The sequence below is a fragment of the Zootoca vivipara genome, chromosome 6 (assembly GCF_963506605.1).
Source record: "Zootoca vivipara chromosome 6, rZooViv1.1, whole genome shotgun sequence".
NCBI lineage: Eukaryota > Metazoa > Chordata > Lepidosauria > Squamata > Lacertidae > Zootoca > Zootoca vivipara.
This window is the reverse complement of record NC_083281.1, coordinates 5,841,865-5,869,756: the sequence shown is the minus strand read 5'-3', so window position 1 is coordinate 5,869,756 and position 27,892 is coordinate 5,841,865. Positions and strand designations below refer to the sequence as shown.

At 47.5% G+C, this 27,892-nt stretch overlaps 1 protein-coding gene across 1 annotated transcript; it reads right to left on the bottom strand.

Moving 5' to 3' along the window:
• On the bottom strand, positions 1-19,924 carry ISYNA1 (inositol-3-phosphate synthase 1). Its single transcript, XM_060275347.1, has 11 exons — positions 19,882-19,924; positions 18,507-18,630; positions 13,702-13,863; positions 11,421-11,550; positions 10,406-10,599; positions 9,115-9,264; positions 7,221-7,436; positions 4,724-4,888; positions 4,491-4,604; positions 3,686-3,903; positions 1-382 (listed from the first exon to the last, which is right to left on the bottom strand). The coding sequence occupies exons 2-11, from the start codon at positions 18,618-18,620 to the stop codon at positions 172-174; spliced, it is 1,674 nt and encodes a 557-aa protein (XP_060131330.1). The 5' UTR covers positions 18,621-18,630; positions 19,882-19,924; the 3' UTR covers positions 1-171.
• Between the last annotated feature and the right edge of the window lie 7,968 nt (positions 19,925-27,892).

Genomic DNA, 27,892 nt, shown 5'->3' with positions numbered 1-27,892 from the left:
ACGACTTAGCTAAGCGTTTATTGTTTCGAACTAAAAAACAAACATCCTGAAACAGCCGCAGCTTCTGAATTAAGTTTCAATGGAAAGCAAAGGATCGTTCCCACCCACCCCCCACCCCGCCCGCAAAACAAACCACGCCGTGTGGCACGACCAACGATTTGGTGTGCCAGCCTAGTTTTGCAAACCGAGGAGGTGGCTGCTAGGAGGCTGGTGCCCGTTGCTCTCTGCCGACCGCACAAATCCGTTCAGGTGGGTGGCAGCCTTCTTGGGGGCGCACTGCCAAGCCGCCGGTGTTGGGGGGGCCTGCTTGACGCAGGACCACGTCCTCTGGGTCTTGTGCTCCAACTGCATGTGGTTCTGTGGGGGGAGGCCCACGCAGGCTCTGCAGGGTGAGAAAAACCTGAGTTATGCACTCGAAGAGAATTTTCTGTGCAAGGAGAGAGAAATAAAAGGTGTATCCCCTAAAGCTGAACTCATTTACAGTGGTACTTTGGTTCTCAAACTTAATCCGTTCAGGAAGTCCATTCCAAAACCAAAGCGTTCCAAAACCAAGGCGTGCTTTCCCATAGAAAGCAATGCAAAACGGATTAGAATCATGGAATCATAGAGTTGGAAATGACCACAAGGGCCATCCAGTCCAACCCCCTGCCAAGCAGGAAACGCCATCAAAGCATTCTTGACATATGCCTGTCAAGCCTCCGCTTAAAGGCCTCCAAAGAAGGAGACTCCACACTCCTTGGCAGCAAATTCCACTGTCGAACAGCTCTTACTGTCAGGAAGTTCTTAATGTTTAGGTGAAATCTTCTTTCGTGTAGCTTGAATCCATTGCTCAGTGTCCGTTTCTCTGGAGCAGCAGAAAACAACCTTTCACCCTCCTCTATATGACATCCTTTTATGTATTTAAACATGGCTATCATATCACCCCTTAACCTTCTCTTCTCCAGGCTAAACATACCCAGCTCCCTAAGCCGTTCCTCATAAGGCATCGTTTCCAGGCCTTTGACCATTTTGGTTGCCCTCCTCTGGACACGTTCCAGCTTGTCAGTATTCTTCTTGAACTGTGGTGCCCAGAACTGGACACAGTACTCCAGGTGAGGTCTGACCAGAGCAGAATACAGTGGTACTATTACTTCCCTAGATCTAGATGCTATACTCCTATTGATGAAGCCCAGATTTGCATTGGCTTTTTTAGCTGCTGCATCACACTGCTGACTCATGTCAAGTTTGTGGTCTACCAAGACTCCTAGATCCTTTTCACATGTACAGTGGTACCTCTACTTACGAATGTTTCTACTTACGAACGGAGCTCCGTCCGCCATTTTGGATGCTGTTTAGATAGGATTTTTTCCTACTTACGAATTTTTAGATAGGGTTGCTTTGACTTACGAATTTTTTCTCCCAATGCATTCCTATGGGATTCAACTTGCAAATTTTTTCGACTTACGAATGTCTGTTCGGAACGCATTAAATTCATAAGTAGAGGTACCACTGTACTGCTCTCAAGCCAGGTGTCACCCATCCTGTATTTGTGCCTTTCATTTTTTTTGCCCAAGTGTAGTACTTTACATTTCTCCTTTTTAAAATTCATCTTGTTTGCTTTGGCTCAGTTGTCTAATCTGATCAGGTCATTTTGAAGTGTGATCCTGTCCTCTGGGGTATTAGCCACCCCTCCCAATCCAATCCAACAGATTAACCCGTTCCAGACCCCTGAAACAGCAATTTAACATGATTTTTACTCTCTAACAGGAACATTAATCCATAAAATGAAAGCAATAAACAATGTACTGTACTGCAGTCACACAATCAAATCGTACAGTAGCTGGACTGGGTTCCACAGTGTCACAAAAAGAGAGCCACAAAAGCAAAAAGACAAAATAAATAGCAAAGATATACAGGCCTCAGCGTAACACTCAAATCGGAAGCGTAACATTCAAAACAAAAGTGGAACACTCAAAATGGAGCATGTTTGGTGTCCGAAAAGAGTTCGCAAATTGGATCAGGGTTTGCAGTGTTGAGAACCAAGGTACCACTGTATTCCTAAAAACAAGGTGAGTTTTCTAGTCCTCGTGGTTGATTCGGATATGGAACATAGGGTGCTGCCTTTATAGTGAGCTGACCCCAAGTACTGCCAGCACGGACTGGCAGCAGTGGCTCTCCAGGGAGCCTGGGACCTTCTAGACGCAAAGCAGACGCCCTTGTCGGTGCGCTATAATCCTTTCAAATAAGCTAAGATTCCAGCCCTGGTTCTGAATGAAGCACTTGTTTAAATTGGACACTGCAGACCAGTGAGCCATACAGTTCAGCATTGCCTGACCCTGACTGGCAGCAGCTCCCTAGTGTCAGGCTCAAACCCTATTTTGCTGTGGTTGTCATCCGTCTGTCTCGAAAGAGGGAGGGAGAGTTGTAGAGACCCCACCCCACCCCACGGGGAGAAAAACACAGGGTTACCATGGAGACCCCAATCAATGAGGGTTTCGCTAGGGCCAGGGTTGCCATGGTTACTGGTGCAACTCATCCCTTAAGGGGGGGGTTAAAAGATACAGGGGGGAGGTTTCCATGGTTACCAGAGCATCGCCAAAATGGGAAGCCCTTTTCAGGGAAGCTTTTTTTAATGGTTGACGTTCTGTTGTGTTTTCAGTATTTTGTCGGCAGCTGCCCAGAGTGGCTTGGGGGAACCCTGTCAAATGGGTGGCATATAAAATATAATATTTGGGAGGTTTATTTATTCGTTTTAAAGGTCCAGATTTGGAGCTGGTTTGCGCCTGGAAAAACCTGAAGTCTGGATCAGCCTCAGACACACCTAATGGGTTTTTGGGGGGCTAAGCCCCCAGAATATTTGTTTGGAAGGAGGGAAAAGGAATGATGAGGCCTTTGTGATACTGAAACCGGGCCTCTGGTCTATCTATAAAAGGTCAGTATGGGCTATTCTGTCAGCGCAGCCTCACTGATGTGGACTCTTAGGCCTGGGTGGCCCTGTATATGTGTTTTTCAAGCTTTAGTAAGAATAATAAATATATATATATACAGTAATACCTCGGGTAACCCGAATAGTTCGTAAACCGAACGCGATGGGCGCCGCCATTTTGCGCATGCGCAAAGCGCGCTTTGCGCAGATCGCGCAATCGCGCGCACGCCGCTTCTGCGCACGCGCGCGCGGCGAAAACACTTCCGGGTTTGCGCAGTTCGTAACCCGAACTGTTCGCAAACCGAGGTGGTCGTAACCCGAGGTACGACTGTATGGCTTCACAGTGGAGGACTCGAAGGAGGGGTCAGTAACAATATGTTTAATGCTAGAAAAGGATTTTAAAATGGCAAACTGCATGTGTGTGCTTTTTTGGGAGGGGTCAAACACAGACCACGGTCCATATACTGGTCCCCAGTATATATGTGTGTGTGTGTGTGTTTATGTGCACAAAGGCACACACTTCCATTGGCAGCTACACAAACCGCAGCATGACGACAGGCTTACATTTATATGTATATAGTAAGATAGCCAACTCGCTATGGTTACTTAAAGCCACGTCCCAATACGTCAGACCAAACCGCTTCCCTCTCAGAGCAGACCCCCTGAAAATGAACGGATCCACGTTAGTTGCACCTGCTCAGTTCAGTGGGTCTCCTCAGGAGGAGGACCAAGTTCGGCTACGACCCAGTTTCCAAAAGGCGGGTGGGCGTCTGCGATTACCTGAACAGGTTCTCGATGGCGGCCCTCTGGCGAAAGAAAGCGTTGACCACCGGCGCTCCTTCGGGCACGAGGGGAGCCTTGCAGAGGAAACTCAGGAGAGACAACACACTGTGAAGTGGCTTAGGCTCCAAGTCGCCGTCAACGGTCACTCGGATCCGTTCGCAGAGCTCAGCCAGGATCACCAAATCCAGGATTATAGGGCTGGCCAGTAAGGAATCCTACAGAGACGGGAGCAGCTGGAAATATTTGCTTTGTTGTTCCAAACCGTCCCCTTCGGACGTGACGATTCGCACCTGTATCCCCAGCTTGGAAATAGCCGTTCATTTTCTCTCTCTCCCCCCATATTTTATTATTTTGACACAATAATAATCATAAATAAATAAGAATAAAAATGTGCACACACACACACACACACGACCATTCCATTGTAACTACCCGACCTCCCAAAACTTCAACACCTCTTGCGATGGTTCGACCCCTTTCCGTTTTAACAGTACAAATTCTACAAACACCTTCCACATCTCAAAATCATTTCTCCTGCATATTCCCCGCATTACCTTAACGGCATGTGTTAATTTATTACTAGCTATATGTCCCACACCTCTTTGTACCATTCCTCCATTTTATATTCTGCTTGCCCCTTCAAGCTTCCTAGCTATCGTAATTCGTGCAGCTTTCAAGAAAATTTGTGAGCAAGTCCTTCCTCGCCTGCGAACCTTAGCTGCTCATTTTCTAGCTCTCTATCTCCAAACGGGGACAACCCTCCCCACTTCCTCATCCGCTCCCGGCGCAATTCCTCACGCACCTCGCAGACGTTGTGAATGACTATGGTGCTGGTGCCGCCCAAGGCAATCTCGGAGGTGTATTCGTCCAGGGCCCGCTTGCTATCGCCAACATAGGGGACATATTTGATCACCACCTGTCCGGGGAGAGGAGGGAGAATGGCGCCGGTGAGAAAACAGGGGAAACAATCCTTTGCCCTAGCCTGGTGCAGGAAGGCACATGGCAAATGTCACCCGCCCTCCGCCCCCTACTCACGCAATGGTCTGGGCGCTCCCCGGGCCCGTAGAGGATGGGGTTCGACTGTACCATGTCGTCCACGACGTTGCTCTTTGAGATCTCCTTGGAGCGAAACTGGGCAGGCGCCGAGAGGTTCTTCCCATCGTTGTTGCCAAGGTGGTTGTAGCTGACGATGGAGACGGGCTGGAACCGGCGGAAGGAGCGGCAATGAGAGGCTTGGCATGGGTCCCAAACGGGGTACCCGTGCCCCTGAAGGACCAGGTGCGCAGCCTGGAGGTCATTTTGGACTCACCGCTGTCCATGGAGGCGCAGGTCAATTTAGCTGTCCACCAGCTCCATCCGAGATCCTCCCTGCCTTGCGCATGGTCTCGCCACAGCGGTCCATTCTCTGGTTATCTCCTGCTTGGACCATTGCCACGCGTTGCACGTGGGGCTCACTTTGAAGGTGACTCGGAAACGGCAACTAATCCAGACTGGGGACCGGGACCATATAGCATCAGTCCGAAAGTATCTTCACTGGATCCCAGTATGTTTCCGAGCACAATTCAAAGTGTTGGGGCTCACCTTTAAAGCCCTCAACGGCCTCGGGTCCAGTAAACCTGAAGGAGCGTCTCCACCCCCATTGTCCAGCCTGGACACTGAGGTCCAGCTCCGAGGGCCTTCTGGCGGTTCCCTCCCTGCGAGAAGTGAGGTTACACGGAACCAGGCAGAGGGCCTTCTCGGTGGTGGCGGAGCGCCCTCCCATCAGATGTCAAGGAAATAAAGAACTACCTGACTTTTAGAAGACCTCTGAAGGCAGGGAAGTTTTTAATGCTTGATGTTTTATTGTGTTTTTAATATTTTGCTGGCATCCGCGCAGAGTGGTTAGGGCAGTCCGATGGGTGGCATTTAAACGATAAAATTATTACTAGTCTTTAAAATCACACAAAGCTGCTAGACCTCAAGGAACAGGTCAAGTAAACAGCAAAGCGGAGCAGCAGCAAAGTACACAGCAAACACCTGCCTTTTATTGGTTCGAGAGGCGGCTATGCACTCCAGTTTAGAACCAGCTGAGCCGGTTTGGCTGTCCCAGGGGTCAAGCAAGGGTTCAGCAGAGACTCCTGTGGACAGATCTCCCTCCCTACTGCTCTAGTTTCTGTACAGTGGTAACTCGGTTTATGAACACAATTGGTTCCGGAAGTCTGTTCATAAACTGAAGCATTCATAAACTGAAGCGAACTTTCCCATTGAAAGTAATGGAAAGTGGATTAATCCGTTCCAGACGGGTCCGCGGAGTACTCAACCTGAAGCGTACTTAACCCGAAGCATGGGTGTAATTGGTTCCGGAAGTCTGTTCATAAACTGAAGCGAACTTTCCCATTGAAAGTAATGGAAAGTGAATTAATCCATTCCAGATGGGTCTGCGGCGTTCGTAAAGCGAAAATTTGTAAACCGAGGTGTTCATAAACCGAGGTTCCACTGTATCAAGATTCAATTCTGGGCAGATACACTGGGCTAAATATATTGGTCATAATATACAATTAGAAGATTGGGAAAAATTATGGAAAGAGGTAATAAATTTCACTGCCTGCAGTGCTTTAAAGGAAAATGGTGTACAGATGGTATATAACACCAGTGAAATTAGCTAAAATGTACAAAACAAATAACAAATGCTGGAAATGTAAGGGGGGGAAAGGTACTTTCTGTCATATGTGGTGGGAATGTAAGAAAGCAAAGGACTTCTGGGAAATTATTTATAATGAGATTTTTAAAATGTTGAAATATACATTTGCAAAAAACCCACAAAAAAACCCAGAAGCCCTTTTGCTTGGTACCTCTACTTACGAATTTAATGCGTTCCGAACGCACATTTGTAAGTAGAAAAAAATTGTAAGTCAAATCCCATAAGAATGCATTGGGAGAAAAAATTCGTAAGTAGAAAAAAATCCTATCTAAACCGCATCCAAGATGGCGGACGGAGCTCCATTCGTAAGTAGAAACATTCGTAAGTAGAGTTATTCGCAAGTAGAGGTACCACTGTATAGTAGCTAGAGAGATTTACAAGCATGATTAAAAAAATGTTTTTATATGCGACAACTGCAGCAAGAATGCTATTAGCCCAGCGATGGAAGCAAGAAGAATTACGAACAAAAGAAGAAGGGCATATGAAACAGATGGACTATGCCGAGTTGGCGAAACTAACTGGGAAAATTCGGAACCAGCAGGACCAGACTTTCCTGAAAGATTGGAAGAATTTTATGACATATTTGTAGGGAGAGCTATATGAATTATTGCGAAAAAGGACTAAGGAGGGGTTTATTCAGGATTTGGATTTTATAGCAATAACTATTAAAATAAAATGCAAAATCAGAAAGAAAGTTAGAAAACCATTAGTCGAGGTTGACAAAAGTTCTAGGTTGTGATAGCCAAGGGTTTGTTATTTTGGGCAACTTTCTGGGGGTGCTGTGCCAGCGATAGGAGGGAGAAAGGGGTGGTTTCGAGGTTTCCTCAAGACCCTTTGGGTTAAGCGGCTCACCTTAATCCCAGAGCTGATGAGGAAATCCACCAAGACCGACTTGATCTTTGTCTGGCCAGACTTGAAGTCGTCGCCGGCGATGAACACACCGCGTTGCACCGCCAGTTGGACAACCCCCGGCAGGAAGGTGTTCTGGGGGGAGCCGTTGATATAACTGCAGCCCTCCAAGATGCTGGCGATGGCAAAGAGGCTGGAGGGGGAGATATCCAGGCCACACTGGACCCCCAAGAAAGCAAGAGAAAAGGGGTGGTTTGATGGGCAGCAAGGCAGAAGATGTCTTGGGGGGGCACCTCTCCCACCCAGGCACCCCTCAACCACAAAAACTCACTGGGGGGTCCTCTAGATCCCAACTCTCAGTGGCCAGCAAGATCCCTCACTCTCAATCTCAGGGTTGTGGGTTCGAGTCCCACGTTGGGCAAAAAAACCTCCTGTATTGCAGGGGGTTGGGATAGATGACTCTCGGGGTCCCGTCCAACTGCGATTCAGAGGAGGCCTTCCCTCCCAAGAGCAAGGAATGCCTGTTCTCAGATCACACAGGAGGAAACCCTGTCGTCGTTGTTGGCACCTGTCTGTCTCAAGAGGCAATGGAGTGCGCCTCAAAGGGGTGAAGTAAAAATGCTGTGTTAGTAGCACCCAAGCGACCTCCCCGAGGCACAAGCCTGGGCTGTGTGTCTGGAGGTCCTGGGCTGCCCAGACGACAGGACCCCCCCTCTCGGCCTCAAAGATGGGGCCCAAAGGGAAACAGAGCAAGACGTCGGGCACCAGCTGGACTGCAGGAGTTGCCAGAAGGAGGGGTACGAGGCACCATGCAACCACTCCAGATCTGTGCAGGATTTGCTCCTGAGCCTTTTCTTCTCCCAAAGATGTCCCAGCGGAGGTTTAGGGCTAGAGTCTTCCTTCTCCTAGATGGGCTCCCTTCCCAGGTGGACGACCCCTAACTGCCCCTCACTTCCCCCTACAGCAGGCATATCCAAAGTCTGTTGGGGGGGGGCCTAATCTGGCACGTCGGTCGATTTAATCCGGCCCCCTTGGCAGTATAGGTCCTGGGGCAAAATCCTTTTTTAAAAAAACCCAAAAAGCAAAACTCAACAACTTTGGTCGGCCCTCACGCATGTTCACTTCATCAAATCTGGCCCTCCTTGGAAAAAGTTTGGGCACCCCTGCTCTACAGAAACTGCTGTCTTGACCGTTGGACCCCCCTCTTGCTCTCGTCCGCCGGAGCCTGTCTTTGCTTGCAGAGGAAGCCCCTAACTCCCTGAGGGTTTGAGTCCCATCGGCTCCTCTCCCCTGGTTTAGCCGGCCAGTCGAAGCCGTTTCCCGGGATTATGACCGCTGTCGCCTGCTGACAGCTTTTGGGAGCCCAGTGCAGGGCGGGGACCAAATTACCCCATAAGGAGCGGGACGTGCCCAACAGAGGAACTACCCCTTCCTTAAAACCCCCTACATCCCAGGAAAGCCTGTGGCCCTGCAGGGATACTGCTGGGACTCCCAGCAGCCAGCACCTTCCATGCTCTGGCATTTGAGGTATGGCAGTATCTAGGGCAGACATCCCCAAACGTCGGCCCTCCAGATGTTTTGGACTACAATTCCCATCATCCCTGACCACTGGTCCTGTTAGCTAGGGAGGTGATGATGGCATCCACCACGGAAGCCTGGGTCCTGCAAGACCTGGAGGGCCACAGACCACATTCCCGCAACCACATTCTGGAGAAACGGCGTCCAAAAAATTGCTGCCAACTCCTTTGCAGAACTGCCGTTTCCCAGGGGGAAGTTTGAACTCGCTTCACAGCAATTCATTTAAAAACCAACCAACCAACCATTAAAGTAGAAGGCTCAGGAAAAGAGGCAGTGCAGATAAAAGAGGAGGGCGAAGGGAGGTATTTGGGCAACTTGCCTCAACGGCTTGGAGTAAGTTGTCGGCTGTGTCGTTCACACCGGGCTGGGCGTCGGAAAAGCACTCTGTGTTTGCCGTCCAGAGCACAATCACTTTGTCTACCCCGCTGGAATTCTTGAAGTCCCGGATATCTTGTCGGATCTGGGCCATCTAAGTAAAGGGAGGGGAGGGAGGGATTGACCAGGTATGCTACAATGTCAGTTCCCAACCCAAAATAACAAACGAGCCCCTGGGATCCAGCTAAGTCCATCTAGCTTAGTACTGTCTACACTGACTGGCAGCAGCAACTTGCCGGGATTTCAGGCAAGGGGATGGATCCAGCAGTGCTTCTCAACCTGCAGAGATCACATGCAAAGTAGGTGATCCATTACTCCCCTATGGGACCATTCCTTTTTTTTTTTAAGGAATTTAAGCATTTAAGGTCCCCATCCCTAATTTGCAGGTTGCCATCTGATTAGATTTCTGATTTGATTTTAGGATGTATTTTAATTGATTGCTTGATTTTATGGTAATGTGTTATATATTTGATGTTAGCAACTCTGAGCCCAGTTTTGGCCAGGGAGGGCAGGGTATAAATAAATTATTAATTATTAATTATTATTATTATTATTATTAAAAACAAAACCTATGATCACAGTTCTTATGGTTCTCGCAGTTTTGAATAAAAGGGGTCGTTTTAAGTAGGAATATAGGGGAAAATGCCTCCTACAGACCACTAGTCCACATAGGCTAGTATTGTCTACACTGACCGACAGCAGCTACCTAGGGTTTCTGACAAGGGATTTTTCCCCAGGAGCATTCTGGGATGTTGAACAGTTGAGCTGCGGTTCTTCCCTTAGAAACTAAGACAAGGCAAAGTCTTCAAGCTTCTGAATAAACAACTGGTTTAAAATCGGAACAGAGAATGTTGCTTTAGGCCAGGCATCCCCAAACTTTGGCCCTCCAGATGTTTTGGACTACAGTTCCCATCTTCCCCGACCACTGGTCCTGTTAGCTAGGGATCATGGGAGTTGTAGGCCAAAACATCTGGAGGGCCGCAGTTTGGGGAGGCCTGCTTTAGGCCAAGTCAAACCCCCTGGGCCATCTAACCCAGTTTGGGAAACACGGACTGCCAGCGTTTCTCTCTCAGGCCTACCAGGAGACACTGCCTGGAATCAAACATTGTAATAAACCCGAGCTTTGCAGAGTTCTATCCTGCGCACAGAACTGCCCAGGAGGTCTGGATGCAGCCCAACACAAGGGGCAAGGCCAGCAGCTGAGAGCCCCGGCCCCGCTGGTCCCAAGCGCCCACCTGCTGCGCTGTAGTTCCCGTCAGGACGTTGTCCGCTCTCTCCTCCTGGTTGTCCGCGATGAACTTGGGGATGTAGATGGAGGCCCTTGGCTTCATGCCCTCCATGTAGGGACGCAGCTGCTCCTGCAGTGCCCAGTCAAGAACTTGCGCCCGGTGCATGGCGTCGGCCAGGTTCAGGGAAGAGATGTCCCAGCCTGGCGGGAGGGAAAAGGGCAATACTGTGAATATACTGGACCCCGTTACATTTGGTTTTTTAAAAAGGGCTATCCAAGGCAGGGGGGAGGGGTCAGCAAACTTTTTCAGCAGGGGGCCGGTCCACTGTCCCTCAGACCTTGTGGAGGGCCACACTTTTTTTTGAGGGGGGGGGATGAACAAATTTCTATGCCCCACAAATAACCCAGAGATGCATTTTAAATAAAAGCACACATTCTACTCATGTAAAAACACGGCCATCTGCGAGCCGGATTGAGAAGGCGATTTCTTAAGAGATTTCTTTTTATTTCATTTTCATTTTATTTTTTATTTGTACTTTTCAGATTTTACAATCATGTTGACATTTCCAAACCTGACTTCCTTCCCCCTCTTTCTGCGGTTCCTTAAATTTGTTTTTGATACCTTCTGCATATCCAAATGAACTTAACTTACTCGTTCATTTATCTTTGCATTATTGTCTTAGGGTAATTTAAATGTTATTACACCAGCAATATCGCCTTGAATTATGCTTTGTTGCTTGTCTCTGGCATTTTGTATTGTTTTTATTTTGCTATGGCTGTATGCTAACGCAAAAAAGGTTTGACAATTTATCTTCTTTAAATGTCTACTCTTACGTATCTGCAGGTTATTACCCTGCCAGTGTTTTTATCTGCTTGCAATTTATCTGAAAATAACTTTTTGGCAATTTCTGCCCGGACGTAGTTTCCATTGGCCAAATCCCGGCTACTTCCAGGGAGATTCCGGGCATATGACAGCCCTACTCCGCCCCCCCCAAACCTCCTTTATCCAACCCAGCACCTACCATCAAAGACGATATCATTGGGGTGAACCATTGGAAGAATATCCCGGAAAGGGATGTAGACGTCGCCAGCCGGACCGGTGCCCAGACACACGGTGGACGCTTGCAAGAGAGATCCGTAATAATTGGCATGCTAAGAAAAAGAAAGGCAGGGACTTATTAGAAACATCAAGGTCTCGGGCTCACAGCTTCGGCCCGCAACCTTTCAGATTCAGGGAGGGTACCCAGCAAAGGTTTGCTCCGGTTTCAAAGGATGTTCGGTTGCTGGCGAAACATCTGGCGGAAGGGCAGCTCATCACAACTATTAAGCAAGCTTCCATGTTTAGAGGCAGTCTATCCCAGAGACCAAAAAAGAGATAGGTGGGGGTGGTCTACCCTAAGGTTACCAGACATCCCCGTTTTACAGGGACAGACCCCAGATTTACAAATCAGTTCCCTGACAAAATCCATTCGATTTAGTAGGAAGTTGAAAAGTGCCCCCGGATTTGTTGAAAAAAAAAATCCGGTAACCTTAGAGACTCTATCCTTCTCACGACCCACTCGTGGTCTTCCCAGAGGTTATCATGATCAGGTGTGGGGGAACTTTGGCCCTCCAGATGTTGCTGAACTACAACTCCCATCATCCCTGGCTGATGGGATTTGTAGTTCAGCAACACCTGGATAGTCAAAGGTTCCCCAACCTGTTTAAACCTTAGTAAAGAATGGATGCTTTTGAATTCTGGTGCTGGAGGAGACTCTTGAGAGTCCCATGGACTGCAAGAAGATCAAACCTCTCCATTCTGAAGGATATCAGCCCTTAGTGCTCACTGGAAGGACAGATCCTGAAGCCGAGGCTCCAATACTTTGGCCACGTCATGAGAAGAGAAGACTCCCTGGAAAAGACCCTGATGTTAGGAAAGATGGAGGGCACAAGGAGAAGGGGACGACAGAGGACGAGATGGTTGGACAGTGTTCTCGAAGCTACAAACATGTGTTTGACCAAACTGCGGGAGGCAGTGGAAGACAGGAGTGCCTGGCGTGCTCTGGTCCATGGGGTCACGAAGAGTCGGACACGACTAAACAACAACAACAAAAAGCCCCACTTGTTCATATGCTATATTTGTGGTCAAGGGCAGTTATCAACACTTTCATTTGTATAGTAAGTTCTCAGAATGTATTTTGTATAGCCAACTAGATCTGTATTTGATTGCATTTGATTCCTTTGCTGTGGCTGAGGCAAATAAAAATAAAGGCAAATAAAATTTTGATTTGATTTTGTTGAATATCATTTCAGGTTTTTGCTTTGCATTTCCTTTGTTTTTAGTATGGTTTTGTTTTGTTCTGTTTTGCTTTTTTGTTAATTGAATTTTTGTATTTGCTTGTGAAATTGAAATAAAGTTATTGTTAATAATAATAATAAAAGATTTTATCTATCTACAAAGGGTTCCCCAGGTCTAGGTTAGACAGACCAATTCAACTCAGTTGAAATGCACTTTTTTGGGTCGACATTTTGGGTAGCCTAACATTGTCCTAACATGGAGCTGCTGCTGTTGTTTTTAAAAAATTAAGAATGATTTACTTCAGACTGAAAACAGCAACAGATCAGAAATCAAGAGACTGAACCTTGCTTTTTATTAGAAGCGGGTGGGGAAAATGGATCGGACTGAAATCAATATTTTCACCCCCAGATCAGAGATTGAATGTTTTTTATTAGTAGTTGTTGTTGTTGTTGTTTAGTCGTTTAGTCGTGTCCGACTCTTTGTGACCCCATGGACCATAGCATGCCAGGCACTCCTGTCTTCCACTGCCTCCCGCAGTTTGGTCAAACTCATGTTGGTAGCTTCGAGAACACTGTCCAACCATCTCGTAGTATTTATTAGTAGCAAGGAATTATCAGATTTCAGTCAACATTTTCACCCCAAAATCAATCTGGCCCTTTTGATGGAAGGCACATGATAAACCATATAAAGAGACATTATTAAGAGGGGGGAATATGTTTGAATCTCAGTTCAAACAAATTCCCCAGAGTGAATCACTACAGTATTGACAAGTGATGAGTAAACAAGACAAATGAAAGGAACAAAAAAAAAGGAAAAAGAGCACTGAAGGAAACAACAAATCAGCAGAAATAAAAATCATGGACACACACACCCCACAAATAAAAAAAGATAAAACACACTTGGTGCTACCAAAATGCTAGTCGGACTTGGCCTGGCACAAAACTTTCCTTGCTCCCGTTTTTAGCCCTTGTGCCAAGGAACTCGCTCCCACATAAAGCCCGATAGCGGCACCCAATTTCACTCGCCTTCCGTCCCGTCTTCGTCATCCAGGAGAGGCCCAGCCGATTGGCTAAGACGGCGGCTGTCACCGTGGAGCCGTTGTTCCCGCCCCAGCCGACGAGCATCACGCCCAGCTTGGGGACATGCCTCTCTGTGCGGAAAATGACATTGGTGGAAGATGGCTTCACCTGTAGGAGTGACAATTCAGAAGAATGTAAGGACAGATCCTGAAGCTGAGGCTCCAAGACTTTGGCCACCTCATGAGAAGAGAAGACTCCCTGGAAAAGACTCTGATTTTGGGGGAAATGGAGGGCACAAGGAGAAGGGGACAACAGAGGACGAGATGGTTGGAGAGTGTCAGGGCCGTCTTAAGCATATCCGGTGCTGTGGTGCAAAGATCCCTCCGGCGCCTAATGAATCTGCCGACTCCTCTCTTAAATTCATCTAGGTTGGTGGCCATCACTGCCTCCAGTGGGAGGGAGTTCCAAAGTTCGACCACAAACCACGTGAAGAAATGAAGCAGCGCAAGACTGAACGGGCCATTCCACATCAGTTCAAAGAGTATGAAGCTTCGCCACTGGCCCCACCTGCTAGCCTGCTCCCTAAAATACCACTGCTTTGCTCATTTCTATATATAGGGTGCCTACATTCTACCATTTATAATTATTAGTAGCTTGCATCATATATTTACACCTGTTATTATTTCATGTTATAGCAAGTTTCTAGAGACTAGATCATTAGTTTTTGTAAATTGTGTTTCTAAAGGAACTTTTGTTATTGCCAAATGCCAATGGGTTTGCATTATTAAGTTTGTTATGAATAAAAAAAATCATTTTAAGTTAGAGCATAATAATTATTTCACTATTCATATACAGTACTTCTTCTTAATTGTATTTCAGTTCAACAATTACTTCGATAAAATGCATATTTTGTGATGTGCAAATGGCTTTAGATACCTATTAGGTCCATCAATGACCATATAGCATATATTCAACACAAAAAACAGTGACCATTTGTTGTTGACAAAGGACAGCTGGACATAGAAAGGGCCCCATTACCTTCAGTAGCTTAGGGCCTCATCAAACCTAAATCCGGCCCTGAATTAAACACAATAATAATTAGGGTTGTGTTGCAACAACCAGTGAGGAAATATGTCCATATTTCAGCTAGACCTCCCATTTTCTCTCGTGCCCATGTGCAAAAGATTTGGAGTGCCGCCCAATATATTCTTTCAGAGTAGCTGAGGCTGCGTTTTTTCACTAAACGCAACACAACTTCCACACTTCCCCCATCGACACTGAAGCGTTCAGCGTTCCCGAATTCCTGACTTTGGACAGAAGGAGCTCCCTCGTGGCGTTCTTTGCCAGAGAGACCCCAGAGGTCCATGGCGGTAAACTTGCCTCCTTTCGCTCCGATTGGCTCCGGTCCCCACAAAAGGCGAGGACAAAAAAGCTCCCCCTTTGTGCCAATTGGACCACTCTAGGATGCTGGAGTCAGGGACCCCTGCTGCAAAAGTCTTTGACACACTCTCTCTCTCTCACACACACACACACACGACCCTGAACTGCTACTTTTCTGCTTGCGGGGATCCCAACAGAAGCACCCCCACCCAGCAACATTATGAGACTGGGAGTCAGAGGTTAGTAGTGGGTCGAAGGGCTCACTCAGGACAGACCAGGAGCACTCCACTTCACTTCAGTTCCGTCCACACAAGCCCTCATCCCTGCTTTGTCATCCTCTATGGGCAGAGTTAAGGTGATGCTATGAGCAGTCAAGCCAATGAGCTCGATTCATTCCTGCTTGTCCTATTGCCACCCTGTCGAGGCTCCCCCCACAACCGCTTCATGCTGAAAATCGCCTTCCTAAGAGCACTCAAACAATTACCTGCATTGCAGGTATGACCCCCGGGGCCCATTCCAGCTCTTACCATTCTAGGATTCCTGCTGGGGTATTTTCCCTGAACACCTTTGCTTTCATTTTCAAAACGAAAGAGTCCAGATCAGAGGGGCCCCTGCATTGGGAGCAAGAACCCTCTGAAATTGCAGACACCCCCCACCCCAAAGGGTACCGCAGAAAGGTTCCCACGGAACTTTGTTCCCACTCTCGGAACTAATCTCAGAGCTGGAGGCCAATGCGAGGGTCTCCTTCCCAGCCAAACTGACCTCTCTTCCCACCCTGCCAGCTACCCCACATTCCCTCAAAGAAACTGGCCTGCAGACATTCCAAGGGATTCCTTTTGCCAGCAGCTGGAAGGCTTGCGAAGGCCCTGTGCTGTTGCAACGACTCCCAAGCGCCACAAACTGTATGTAGTGTAGAATCACAGAAGTGTAGAGTTGGAGGGGAGTCCCGTGGGTCATTTAGTCCAACCCCCCCCCCCAAGAAGTGCAGCTAAACTGCAGCAGAGTTGCTTCAAATTCCTATAATACCGTAGTTCAGCCCATCGTTCTGCCAAGACACCGAGGTCCAGCTCCGAAGGGCTTCTGGCGGTTCCCTCCCTGTGAGAAGCGAAGTTACAGGGAACCAGGCAGAGGGCCTTCTCTGTGGTGGCGCCAGCCCTGTGGAACTCCCTCCCACCAGATGTCTTTTCTTTTGTGTGTGTGTAATATTTTTATTTGTTTTTACCGATACAAATTTACAGAAAAACATTTTGTCTACTCATCTCGCGAGGTTCTCTGATTCTCGTGACTTCCCCCCAACCCCTGCATGGGTCCTTATAACAATATTCAAAACTGCGTATCATTCTATTCTCCACAATTTTCATTTTTCCAAGTTGTCCACAGTTTCCGTCACATTACAAGCGTGCCTTAAAGTCCAGCTAAAGTTTTAATTTGCTTACAATGATCTTTTAAAGAAATTGTAAATTGCCCCCATTCTTTTTTAAAGCCCTTGTCTTCCTAATTCCTGAATGTCCCGGCTAGTTTTGACATATCGGTGTAGTCCAGCAGCAGATTCGATTGTCATCTTTCCCTAGTCGGAATTATTTCTTCTTTCCACCCACCAGATGTCAAGGAGATAAAGAACTACACAGCTTTTAGAAGACATCTGAAGGCAGCCCTGTATCGGAAAGCTTTTAAATGTTTGATTTTTTACATGTGCTGGAAGTCACTCAGAGCAGTTGGGGCAACCCAGTAAGATAGGCAGGGTATAATAAAAAGGTAAAGGTAAAGGGACCCCTGACCATTAGGTCCAGTCACGGACGACTCTGGGGTTGCGGCACTCATCTCGCTTTGCTGGCCGAGGGAGCCGGCGTACAGCTTCTGGGTCATGTGGCCAGCATGACTAAGCTGCTTCTGGCAAACCAGAGCAGCGCATTGACTACAGCACCAATCTTCCTCCCCAGTTCCCCGCCCGCCCCCCCCCCCAAATTCAGCCCCAAAGGGGAAACTGAGCAATGGTGATGACTAAGAATCACGCCCCCACCCACAGGCGCACTCTACCTGCAGCTTATCTACTTGCACTTTGACGTGCTTTCAAACTGCTAGGTTGGCAGGAGCAGGGACCAAGCAACAGGACCTCCCCCCCAACCCCGTCGCGGGGATTCCAACCACTGACCTTCTGATCGGCAAGCCCTAGGCTCTGTGGTTTAACCCACAGCGCCACCTGCGTCCCTTTTTCTCATTAGATACCTGTATGAATATAGCTGTATATATTTTTTTGGGGGGTGCCATATTTTGTCCCCGCTCAGGGCAGCATATTAGCAAAGTCCGTCTCTGTAGGGAGAGTCAATTCCCCAATGGGGGGCAGCTGTTCGGACACAGGGGCAACCAGACTGAACCTGCCCCTCTGGGTCTGATCTTACCCCAGGGATGTGGGGTAGGAAGCCTCTCTGGGTGTTGGGTACCTCAAACTCCCAAAGAGCCAGCATGGCCAATGGTCAGCGATGGAGGGAGTTGGGGGTCCAGGGAAGAGCACAAACTCCCTTCCCTGTGTTGGAGGTTTTAACTGTTAGGCAGGCAGGAAAAAGGACCGAGCAACGGGAGCTCACCCCGTCATGGGGATTCAAACCACCGACCTTCTGATCAGCAAGCCCTAGGCTCTGTGGTTTAACCCACAGCGCCACCCGCGTCCCAATAATCATAATCATAATAGCTGTTTTTGGTATACAGTGGTAGGTTAGTTTTCGAACGCCTGTGTAGTTGAACGTTTCGGAACTCAAACGCTGAAAACCCAGAAGTTAAGTGGCTCGGTTTTCAAAAGTGCCAGTTCTGAGTTTCCTGTACTGAAGCTTCCGCTTTTCGAACATTTCAGAACTCAAACGCACTTCCGGATTGGATTATGCCCGGAAACTGAGGTGCCACTGTTATCTTTTATTCTTAGGACTGCAGATCAGCCTCAGACCTCTGTGCGCAGGAGGTTTCAAGCTGTCATTCCTTGTATCGCCACCAGGCAGGACTGGAAATCTCTCCTGCGTATGAAAACCTGGAGACTGGCTGCTGCCAGTCAGGTAGGTAGCTGTGTTGGTCTGAGTCAAAACAAAATAAAAAAAATTCCTTCAGTAGCACCTTAAAGGCCAACTAAGTTTTTATTTTGGTATGAGCTTTCGTGTGCATGCACACTTCTTCAGATACACTGGAACTGGCTACTTCTGTTTCAGTGTATCTGATGAAGTGTGCATGCACACGAAAGCTCATACCAAAATAAAAACTTAGTTGGTCTTTAAGGTGCTACTGAAGGAATTTTTTTTATGCTGCCAGTCAGTGCAGGAGATACTGAGCCAGATAGGTCGAATTGGTGTGGACCAGTTTAAAGCACTTCTGATGCCCCCCCCTCTACTCCTTCATTCAACTCACCCATCTTGAGGTCCCCCCCCACTCTCCATTTTATACCCTACCTTGGTCACCCCGTTCTCCTGGCAGACTTGAGCTGTGGGGTAGCTGTATCTGGCCTCAATGAAGTCTGGGGTGTACGTGACGTCCGGGCTCTCCACCACAAACGGGGATGTCATGATGCTTGTTCTGGGTGGAGGGGGAGAAAGAGAGCGGAATTAAATAGCTAGCAGGCAGCTGCTTCAATCTCCCTAAGGGACACTTCGCTATTCCTCCTGCAGTGAGGGATGCGCCTCTCTGTGCGAGTTCCGGTTCCTGCTGGCTGGCTGGCTGGAGGAATGCAGGAACGAAAAGGGCAGAGGCGTCTCTGCAGAGTCTCTGTGCCGGAAAGAGGGCGTGAACGGACGCAGTGTGATGCGCCAATCCCAGCAATTAGAAGCCTTAACGGAGACTCATACAGAGGCATGGCAGGAAGAAAGGGGATTGTTGTTATGGCACGGCTGCATTAAGGCAGGAAAAATAAATCTTGGGGAAACATGGGAAGGTAAACGGAGAGGAAAGGGGGCTGGGGCGGACAGAGAAACGACGAAAAACCCAGGTGTCCGGGGAAACATCCCTGTGCTCCTCCTCCCCCCCAACTCCAGTGTGGGTCATTGGCCCGCCCACCCACCCTAAATGGTTTTAACCAATTTAAACATAATTGGCAAAGCTGCACTGTCCATTTATTAACTAATTGACAAAGCTGGGGGGACGGGACCCAGGTGTCCGACCTCCCCCCCCCCTTCGAAGAGGTCTTTGAAACCTGGAGGCACGCCCCCTCAACCTCCGCTTCTCTCCCCGGGGGACGCAGCGGCTCCCTTCCCAAAGCTGGAGGGGAAAGGGACCCAGGCGTCCTGGAGGAACAGAGGTGGGGAGAGGGAGGGAGATAAAAAGGACCCAGGCGTCCTAGAAGAAGGGAAGGAGGAAGGGGGGGGACTCAGGCGTCCTGGAGTTAGAGAGATGGAGTGGGCGGGGAGGAAGAGGAAGAGGACCCAGGCGTCCTGGAGGAACAGAGGTGGGGAGAAAGAAAGAAAGAAAGAAAGAAAGAAAGAAAGAAAGAAAGAAAGAAAGAAAGAAAGAAAGAAAGAAAGAAAGAAAGAAAGAAAGAAAGAAAGAAAGAAAGAAAGAAAGAAAGAAAGAGGAGAGAGAGAGAGAAAGGGGGAGAGAGAGAGAGAGAGAGAGAGAAGAGGACCCAGGCGTCCTGGAAAAGGTAAAGCGTACGTCTTGGAGAAGCCAAAGGGGTCCCCGGCGTCCAACCCCCTCTCTTCCAAGCCCAAACCGTCCCCCCACCACCACCCGGGCCATCTTCGAAGGGAGGGGGGCTCCAGAAAGGACAAAAGGCTGCAGTGATGGGGTGACGCAGTAAAAATCCCAGATCCCCAGCCCCGCGCCAGGACGCACCTGACTGAAGCTGCTCCACTCTGCGCAATGCGCTCAGCCTCCTGCCGGCGGAGACTTAATTCTTTTCCGGGACCCGCCTCTCCCTCTCCCCCCGCCCACTCGCGGCTCCGCCCCCTCTGGAAAAATTTTCCATTCACTCCCTACCGAATACCCCCCCCTCACCTCCGCCAGGCACGTGCTCCGGAGGGGGCCCCCCCTCCCATTGCCGTTGGCAGATTTCCTCCCTGTACCAGGAGCATTTTCATGAATGAGATTGCACACACACCCCCACCCGAAACCGCTCAGGAGGGGGGAAATTTGCTTGCATCATCTAACCGCCATCCTCCCTCTAAGGGAGGGAGCGTCTCAAGATATAGAATTGTAGAGTTGGGAGGGAACCACAAGGGACATCCAGTCTGACCCCCAGCAAGGCAGGAATTGTTGCCTCGTTGCAGCTGCCGCCATCGTCTCTGACCATTGGCCCTGCTGGCTGCTGGGACCTGGCAGTCCCGTGATGCGATTCCTGCACTGCAGACGGTTGGGCTAAATGACCCTTTCATTTTAAAGTTATTTATTTATTTGGTGTTTTTTTCAAATTGCAGTTTTACAATCACATATCCGACATACAACATGAAGACGGAAGATTCCATAGAATCTCCTGGACTTCCCTCCTTCCCTTTGTGGGTCCTATTGTCAATCATTTCCTCCTGCATCTTTTATAACACAATCCAAATCTTTCGCATCTCCATTATATCCAAAATTCACCATTAAATTGCCCTACTAACAATTGTTTACAATGGTTTTTAAGATCGGTTATAAAATTTATTTATCAAAGTTTTGGTCTTCCTGATTTCTGATTTTTCCGGTCATTTTTGCTATTTCGGCATAATCCATCCATTTCATCTGCCATTCTTCTCTGCTCGGGACTTTATCTTCTTTCCATCTCTGGGCCAATAACATCTGCACAGCTGTGGTCACATACATAAATAGTCTTTTCTGCTCCCTTGGGATTTCGATAGCTAGAATTCCTAAAAGGAAGTCTCCAGGCTTTTTAGAAAAAGTTATTTTAAACATCCCCCCCAATTCATTATATATCATTTCCCAAAATCCTTTCACTACCTTACATGTCTACCACATATGATGAAAGGTGCCTTCTTTTTCCTTACATTTCCAACATACATTTGACCCTGTTTTATACATTTTTACTAATTTCCTGGAAGTTAAGTACCCTTTGATGATGACCCTTTGAGTCCCTCCCAACTCATCGATTCTGCAAGCATCTGGAGAGCCACAGCTGTCTCCCCCCCACACACACCACAGCAGCAAATTTAACATAAAGGGAGGGGGACTTCTATAGTAGATAGTTTGGTTCACTCACAGTGTGTTTCAGTGGCAGGACACCTGGTTGGCATGCAGAATCCATGGCAGCTGCCTGTTTTCCAATTGAAAACTGCCCCTCATTCGGAACCACAAGGACCCTGCTTCGTTTTTTAAGGAAAGGGTCTGGGCTCGGCAGCAGGACACCTGCTCTGCATGCAGAAGGTCTCCCAGGTTCAATCCCCAACGGCATCCCCAGGCAGGGCTGGGAGAGACCCCACGAGTCCTAAACCCTGGAGAGCTGCTGCCAGTCAGAGTTGACAGCACTGAGCTTTGTGGACCAGTGATTTGGCAGAATATCCAGCACCTTTATTTGCGCATTGCGGAGGGGTGGGGTGGGTTGGACTAGATGTCCCTTGGGGGGGGTCCCTTCCGACTCTATGATTCTCTGGCAAGGGCTATTGCGGCGTTATTTTGTAGCTGCTTAGCTGGTGTGATAAAAAGTATTCCCTAGGTTTCTGTGTGTTTTCTTTTTTTCTCTCGTGGGCCAAACCAGCTGCCTTTGCGTTATATATGTTTGTGTTTTTTTTGTGTGTTCTCTGCCCCACTGAGTTTACAATCGATATCACTGCAACTGCAGCTAAGCAGACTACCTCAAGGAGAGAAAGGCAATCTATTGGCTGGCAAGATCAGGACCCTCAGAAAAGCACCTCACTGAAGCTCAGTTAGAGCTCTGGGCCAAGGTTTTGCAATTTCAATTCCCGTATGGGACGACAGTATATTCCTGCATTGCAGTGTGTTTGGACAAGAGGTTTAGGGAAGTTTTTAGTGTTTAATGTTTTATCGTGTTTTTAATATTCCATTGTTAAAAGCAGAAGCTTTCTGGAAAATGATACACAATGGGGGGGGAGCTTAAACTGACAAGCTCCGTCCCCCCCAAAAAACTGAGGCCTTCCTTAGGGATAATGGGATTAGTGACACCCCCCCCCCAAAAAAAAGATGATTTACTTATTTATGCATGCAACAACAACAGTGAGAATTTTTTATGTGCAGAACTGAAACGGAAGAAGAAGGAATTTTAAAGAATGGATTTTAAAGTGAATGGACTTTGCAGAGCTGGAGGAACTAACAGCAGAAGTAAAAAACCAACATGACGGTCGACGATTCACGGAAGAACAGAAGCCCTTTTTGGAATACCTGGAGGGAGAAAAACCACAGTCGGATGCAATCGAGAGCAGGATTTGAAATATTGATGAGATACGAAAGAGAGGAATGTTTCTTTGGTGAAATGTTTAATAGAATGCAGTATGTAAACGGGATTTAGAACAGCTGAGAGGGCAAAGCGGGAAGTTTAAAGGGAAATGTGTAACGCATTTGGGGATCTGGAATTTATAGGTAAGGTTTTAAAATTCGAATTAAATTTGGCAATCAAGAGCCCTCCCTTCCTGAGCTGGTAATCAGAAGCATTGCCTGTCTCCAGTTACGAAGGGAAAGAGTAATTACCCTGGCTAGGAGCCAGCAATAGCTTTTTCCTCCACAAATTCATCCCGTCCTCTTTCAAAAGCTATCTATAACAACAATAATGAAAAGGTGGTTTTTTGGTTGGGTTGCTCCTGGCGCTCTGGGTGGCTTTCAACAGAGATAAGAAGGCCATAGTAGAACATCAAAAACTTCCCTATACAGGGCTGCCTTCAGGTGTCTTCTAAAAGTTGTGTATAGTTATTTATCACCTTGCCATATCCCACATGAATTTGTTGGGCATCATAGAGTTGTAGAGCTGCGAGGGATCCAAAGGGTCATCCTTCTAGTCCAACCCCTTGCAATGCAGGAATATTTTGCCCTGCGTGGATCTTGAACCCACAACCCTGAGATTAAGAATCTCACGCTCTACGGATTGTGCTACACTATCCTGACTCGTCATGCGCTATCAAGTTCTGGTGTTATGACGGAGAAAACCTTCCTCTATCTCTATCCTCTATTCGTGCCTCACATTATGTTATAAACCAGGGGTCACCAACCTTTTTCAGCTGTGGGCCGGTCCACCGTCCCTCAGACCATGTGGTGGGCCAGACTACTGTATATTTTTGGGGGGCGGTGGGGAGTTGAATGAATTCCTATGTCCCACAAATAACCCAGAGATGCATTTTAAATAAATGGACACATTCTACTCATGTAAAAACACCAGGCAGGCCCCACAAATAACCCAGAGATGCATTTTAAATAAATGGACACATTCTACTCATGTAAAAACACCAGGCAGGCCCACAAATAACCCAGAGATGCATTTTAAATAAAAGGACACATTCTACTCATGTAAAAACACCAGGCAGGCCCCACAAATAACCCAGAGATGCATTTTAAATAAACGGACACCTTCGACTCATGTAAAAACACCAGGCAGGCCCCACAAATAACCCAGAGATGCATTTTAAATAAATGGACACATTCTACTCATGTAAAAACACCATTCAGGCCCACAAATAACCCAGAGATGCATTTTAAATAAAAGGACACATTCTACTCATGTAAAAACACCAGGCAGGCCCCACAAATAACCCAGAGATGCATTTTAAATAAACGGACACATTCTACTCATGTAAAAACACCAGGCAGGCCCCACAAATAACCCAGAGATGCATTTTAAATAAAAGGACACATTCTACTCATGTAAAAACACCAGGCAGGCCCACAAATAACCCAGAGATGCATTTTAAATAAACGGACACATTCTACTCATGTAAAAACATGCTGATTCCAAGACCGGATTGAGAAGGCGATTGGGCCGCATCCGGCCCCTAGGCCTTAGGTTGACTACCCCTGTTATAAACTTTTGTCCTGTTGCCTCTTCCTCGACTTTTATCGAAACTAAATACCGGTAGTCCCAAATACAGTCTTGCCTCTGGAGGGAGTTGCTCCACCCCTTCAATCATTTTTGGGCAACCAAACATGCGTAATTTTAATAATTTTTATTGCGCTAGCCAAAGGCTATGGCAGCTTCGGAAGAAGGTGTGGGGAACAGCAGTCACTACATGTGCCACAGAACCATGGTCAAATCCACCCAAATTTCTTATTGCACAACCAAAGGTGTGGCTCCCAGTAGGATCACGAGCCTTCCTGGATTGCACCCAGGGGAGGAACTATGTATTTTGCATGAGAGGAACACGGAAAAGGTGCCTTTTAAATTAGGAATGCCTCCAAAAGTGTTTTAGAGTATGCCTCAAAGTGCCCCCAGGATACTTATAGCAAGTTGAGGCCAGACCTAAAGAACTGAACAGAATTAGCATCTCCAGGCAATTTGCAAAATTGCAATTTGCAGGTCCTGAAACTCTGGAACTTCCTGCCACTTGACATCAGAAGGGCACTTCTGCTGTACACTTTCGGGCATCTGCTAAAAATGTTGTTGTTCAGGCAAAGCTTTTCCAGACCTTGCGTTTTAATCTGGTTTTTGGCTTAGTGCTTCCCCCCCCCCCCAAAAAAAATTGTGGGTCCTTTAAAAATCATTTTCAACAGTGTGTTTCTTTAACTGATAATGCTATTGGAGTTTTCCAAATTTGTGGTTGAGCATCACTCATAAGCCACCTTGGTTATCATTTACATCCTTGGTGGGACTATAAACATAATAGAAAATAAATAGTTGTTGTTTTTAAACTGTTCTTTTACCGACAGTTTTGTCGCTTCGTTATGATCTTTTTCCATAAACCACTTTGAGGCTTGCGTAATTACAATCAAGCGGCACAATACAAATCTTGCGAAATAAATAACATTGCATGAACAAATACCTTATCAATGCAAATCCCTGCTAGTCTTCTGCGGAAAGACGTCCTTATAAGCAATGCATTTTTGAAAAGGAGTTTAAAAGGGGGTGGGGGAGAGAAGAAGGAACCCAACGCCCTTTTATTTCCTTTTGCTGCAATTTCTACCCCGCCTTTCCTTGGAGGAGCACAAGGAGGTACATGTTGTTCTCTTCCCATTTAATCCCCATTTAATCCCATTTAATCCCATTTAATCCCCATTTGATCCCATTTAAGTGACTGCCCCAAGGTCTCCCAGTGATGTAATATGGAGGATGGAGTGATGTCATATGGAGGAGGGAGAAAGATTGTTTTCTGCTGCTCCAGAGAAGCGGACACGGAGCAATGGATTCAAACTTCAAGAAAGAAGATTCCACCTAAACATTAGGAAGAACTTCCTGACAGTAAGAGCTGTTCGGCAGTGGAATTTGCTGCCAAGGAGTGTGGTGGAGTCTCCTTCTTTGGAGGTCTTTAAGCAGAGGCTTGACAGGCATATGTCAAGAATGCTTTGATGGTGTTTCCTGCTTGGCAGGGGGTTGGACTGGATGGCCCTTGTGGTCTCTTCCAACTCTATGATTCTATGATTCTATGAGTATTGAGGGTGTACGATTTCTCTCACCCATCCATCACGCCGGGGCCGGATTTAGGTTTGATGAGGCCCTAAGCCGCTGAAGGTAATGGGGCCCTTTCTATGTCCAGATGTCCTTTGTCAACAACAAATTGCTGCTGTTTTTTTGTGTTGAATATATGCTATATGGTCATTTATGGACCTAATAGGGATCTCAAGCCATTTGTGCATGTTGCCATGCAACCAGTCCATGCAGAATGGAGGCACCCTATATATAGAAAGGAGCAAACCAGTGATATTTTAAGGAGCAGGCGAGCAGGTGGGGCCATGACTCACATCACAGGAGCTTACACAACACAAAACACTGTTGCTGGATGTAGGTTTTTTTTTAATGTTATATTTTGGAAAGGTATGCCCAGGTTTGTTTTTTCCCTTTATATTTTTTTTGGGGGGGGGGCCAAGAGAGTGGGGCCCAAAGCTATAGTTTGTTCAGCTTATACGTAAATCCGGCACTGGGCCCAAGGTCTCCCAGTGAGTAACAAGGGTGGACGGTTTCTCTCATCCATCCATCCATTCATCCATCCATCTCCCCCCCCCCCTTCCCTTTCGACATCCTGGCTTGTCCTTGAGAAATGTAGCTTTTCCTTATCAGTGACCCTCTCCTCTCCCCCTATAATCTTCCCACGTAATTCTCACCAGCGATGGCACATTTTCCTCTCCTCCCCCCCCAAGCTGTGCTCCACCAGGCCTCCTGCAATGGCACGGTTGTTTAATATTAGGACAGGATGATCCCTTTTCTCTGCTCTGGAATCTCCTGAGCTCAGCAGGTTTTGGGGAAACAAAAGTAGCCTTTCTTTTGTCCTCTCAGGCTTGGCGATGCCAAGTGGGTACATTTCCACTGGCTCGCGCTCACACCCACCCCCACGGCAGCCTTGAGGGCTGAGTGTTTGGAACCATGCCACCCAGAGAGGTGGCATTGCCCCCCCCACTGCGGTCAGATCTTTCTGGAAGAGGTGCCAGAATTGGGGCATCAAGCCAGCAGCTCGCCTCACCCAACGCCCAATTCCTTTTGGGTCTAGTTCTCCTCCTGTTCCGGGGGATAGGACTCGAACCCGTGGCTTCAGGCTTTGAGAAAGGAGATTCCAGCTAAATTATCAGGAAGAGCTTTCTGACACAGAGTAAGAGCTGTTTGACCATGGCGAGGAAGGTGGTGGAGAGGTTTGGTGGCCATATGCCTGAGCTGAGATTCCTGCATTGCAGGGGGGTTGGACTAGATGGCCGCTGGGGTACCCTTCCACGACTTCACCAATGATGAAAGGTTGCAGCATTTTCAGCTTGGAGGAAAGGCACAGAAGAGGCCCTCAGGGTGGAATTTTGTAAAATTGGGCATGGCATGGGAGAAAGTGGAGGGGAAAATGATCCTTCTCCCTCTCTCCTAACGCGACAAGTCCTGGACACCCCATGAAGCTCATCGTTTTAAGATTATTATTTTTTAAAAAAATATTTATTTGGTTGGTTTTTTTTTCAAATTAGAGTTTTACAACCACATATCGAGCATGCAACATAAAGATGTAGATTCCACAGAATCTCCTGGACTTCCCTCCTTCCCTTTGTGGGTCCTATTGCCAATCATTTCCTCCTGCATCTTTTATAATAATCCAAATCTTTCACCTCTCCATTATACCCAAAATTCACCATTAAACTACAAGTGTTCCATTGTTTGAAGATTCAGGACAGATAAAAGGATTGTGGACTTTTTGAGTTGGAAGGGGCAACAAGGGGCCATTGGGTGTAGGAATCTTTGGCCCAACATGGGGCTCGAAACCAAAACCCTGAGATTAATAAGAGCCCCATGCTCTACTGCCCTTAAACTACTGATAAGCATTAAACGTAAGCATTCATAAAACTACGGAACTCCCTTCCGCAGGAGGCGATGGTGGCCCTCAAACCTGGACGGCTTTAAAAGAGGATTAACAAATGAATGGCGAAAAGGGCTATCAATGGCAACTTAGCCACAGCCTCACTCTGCTCTGCCTCCAAAGTTGGAAGGCAGAAATGCTTCTGAATCTCTGAATCGCAGTTGCTGGAAACCACTGGAGAGCTGGAGAGTTGCTCTTGTGTTCGAATCCCGCTTGCAGGTTTTCCATTGGCCCCTGTGAAAACAGGATGCTGGACTAGAGGGGGGCCACTGGCCTGATCAAACAGGCCCTTCTAAGGTTGGGATTTCTAATCTCGACAGCCCCGAGAAATGCGGCGAGGAAATCCATCGCTGTGCATATGTAGCACATGTTCCACCTCTGCAAAGGATCCTGGGAAATGTAGTTTGTTGAGGGTGCTGGCAATTGCAGCACCCAGC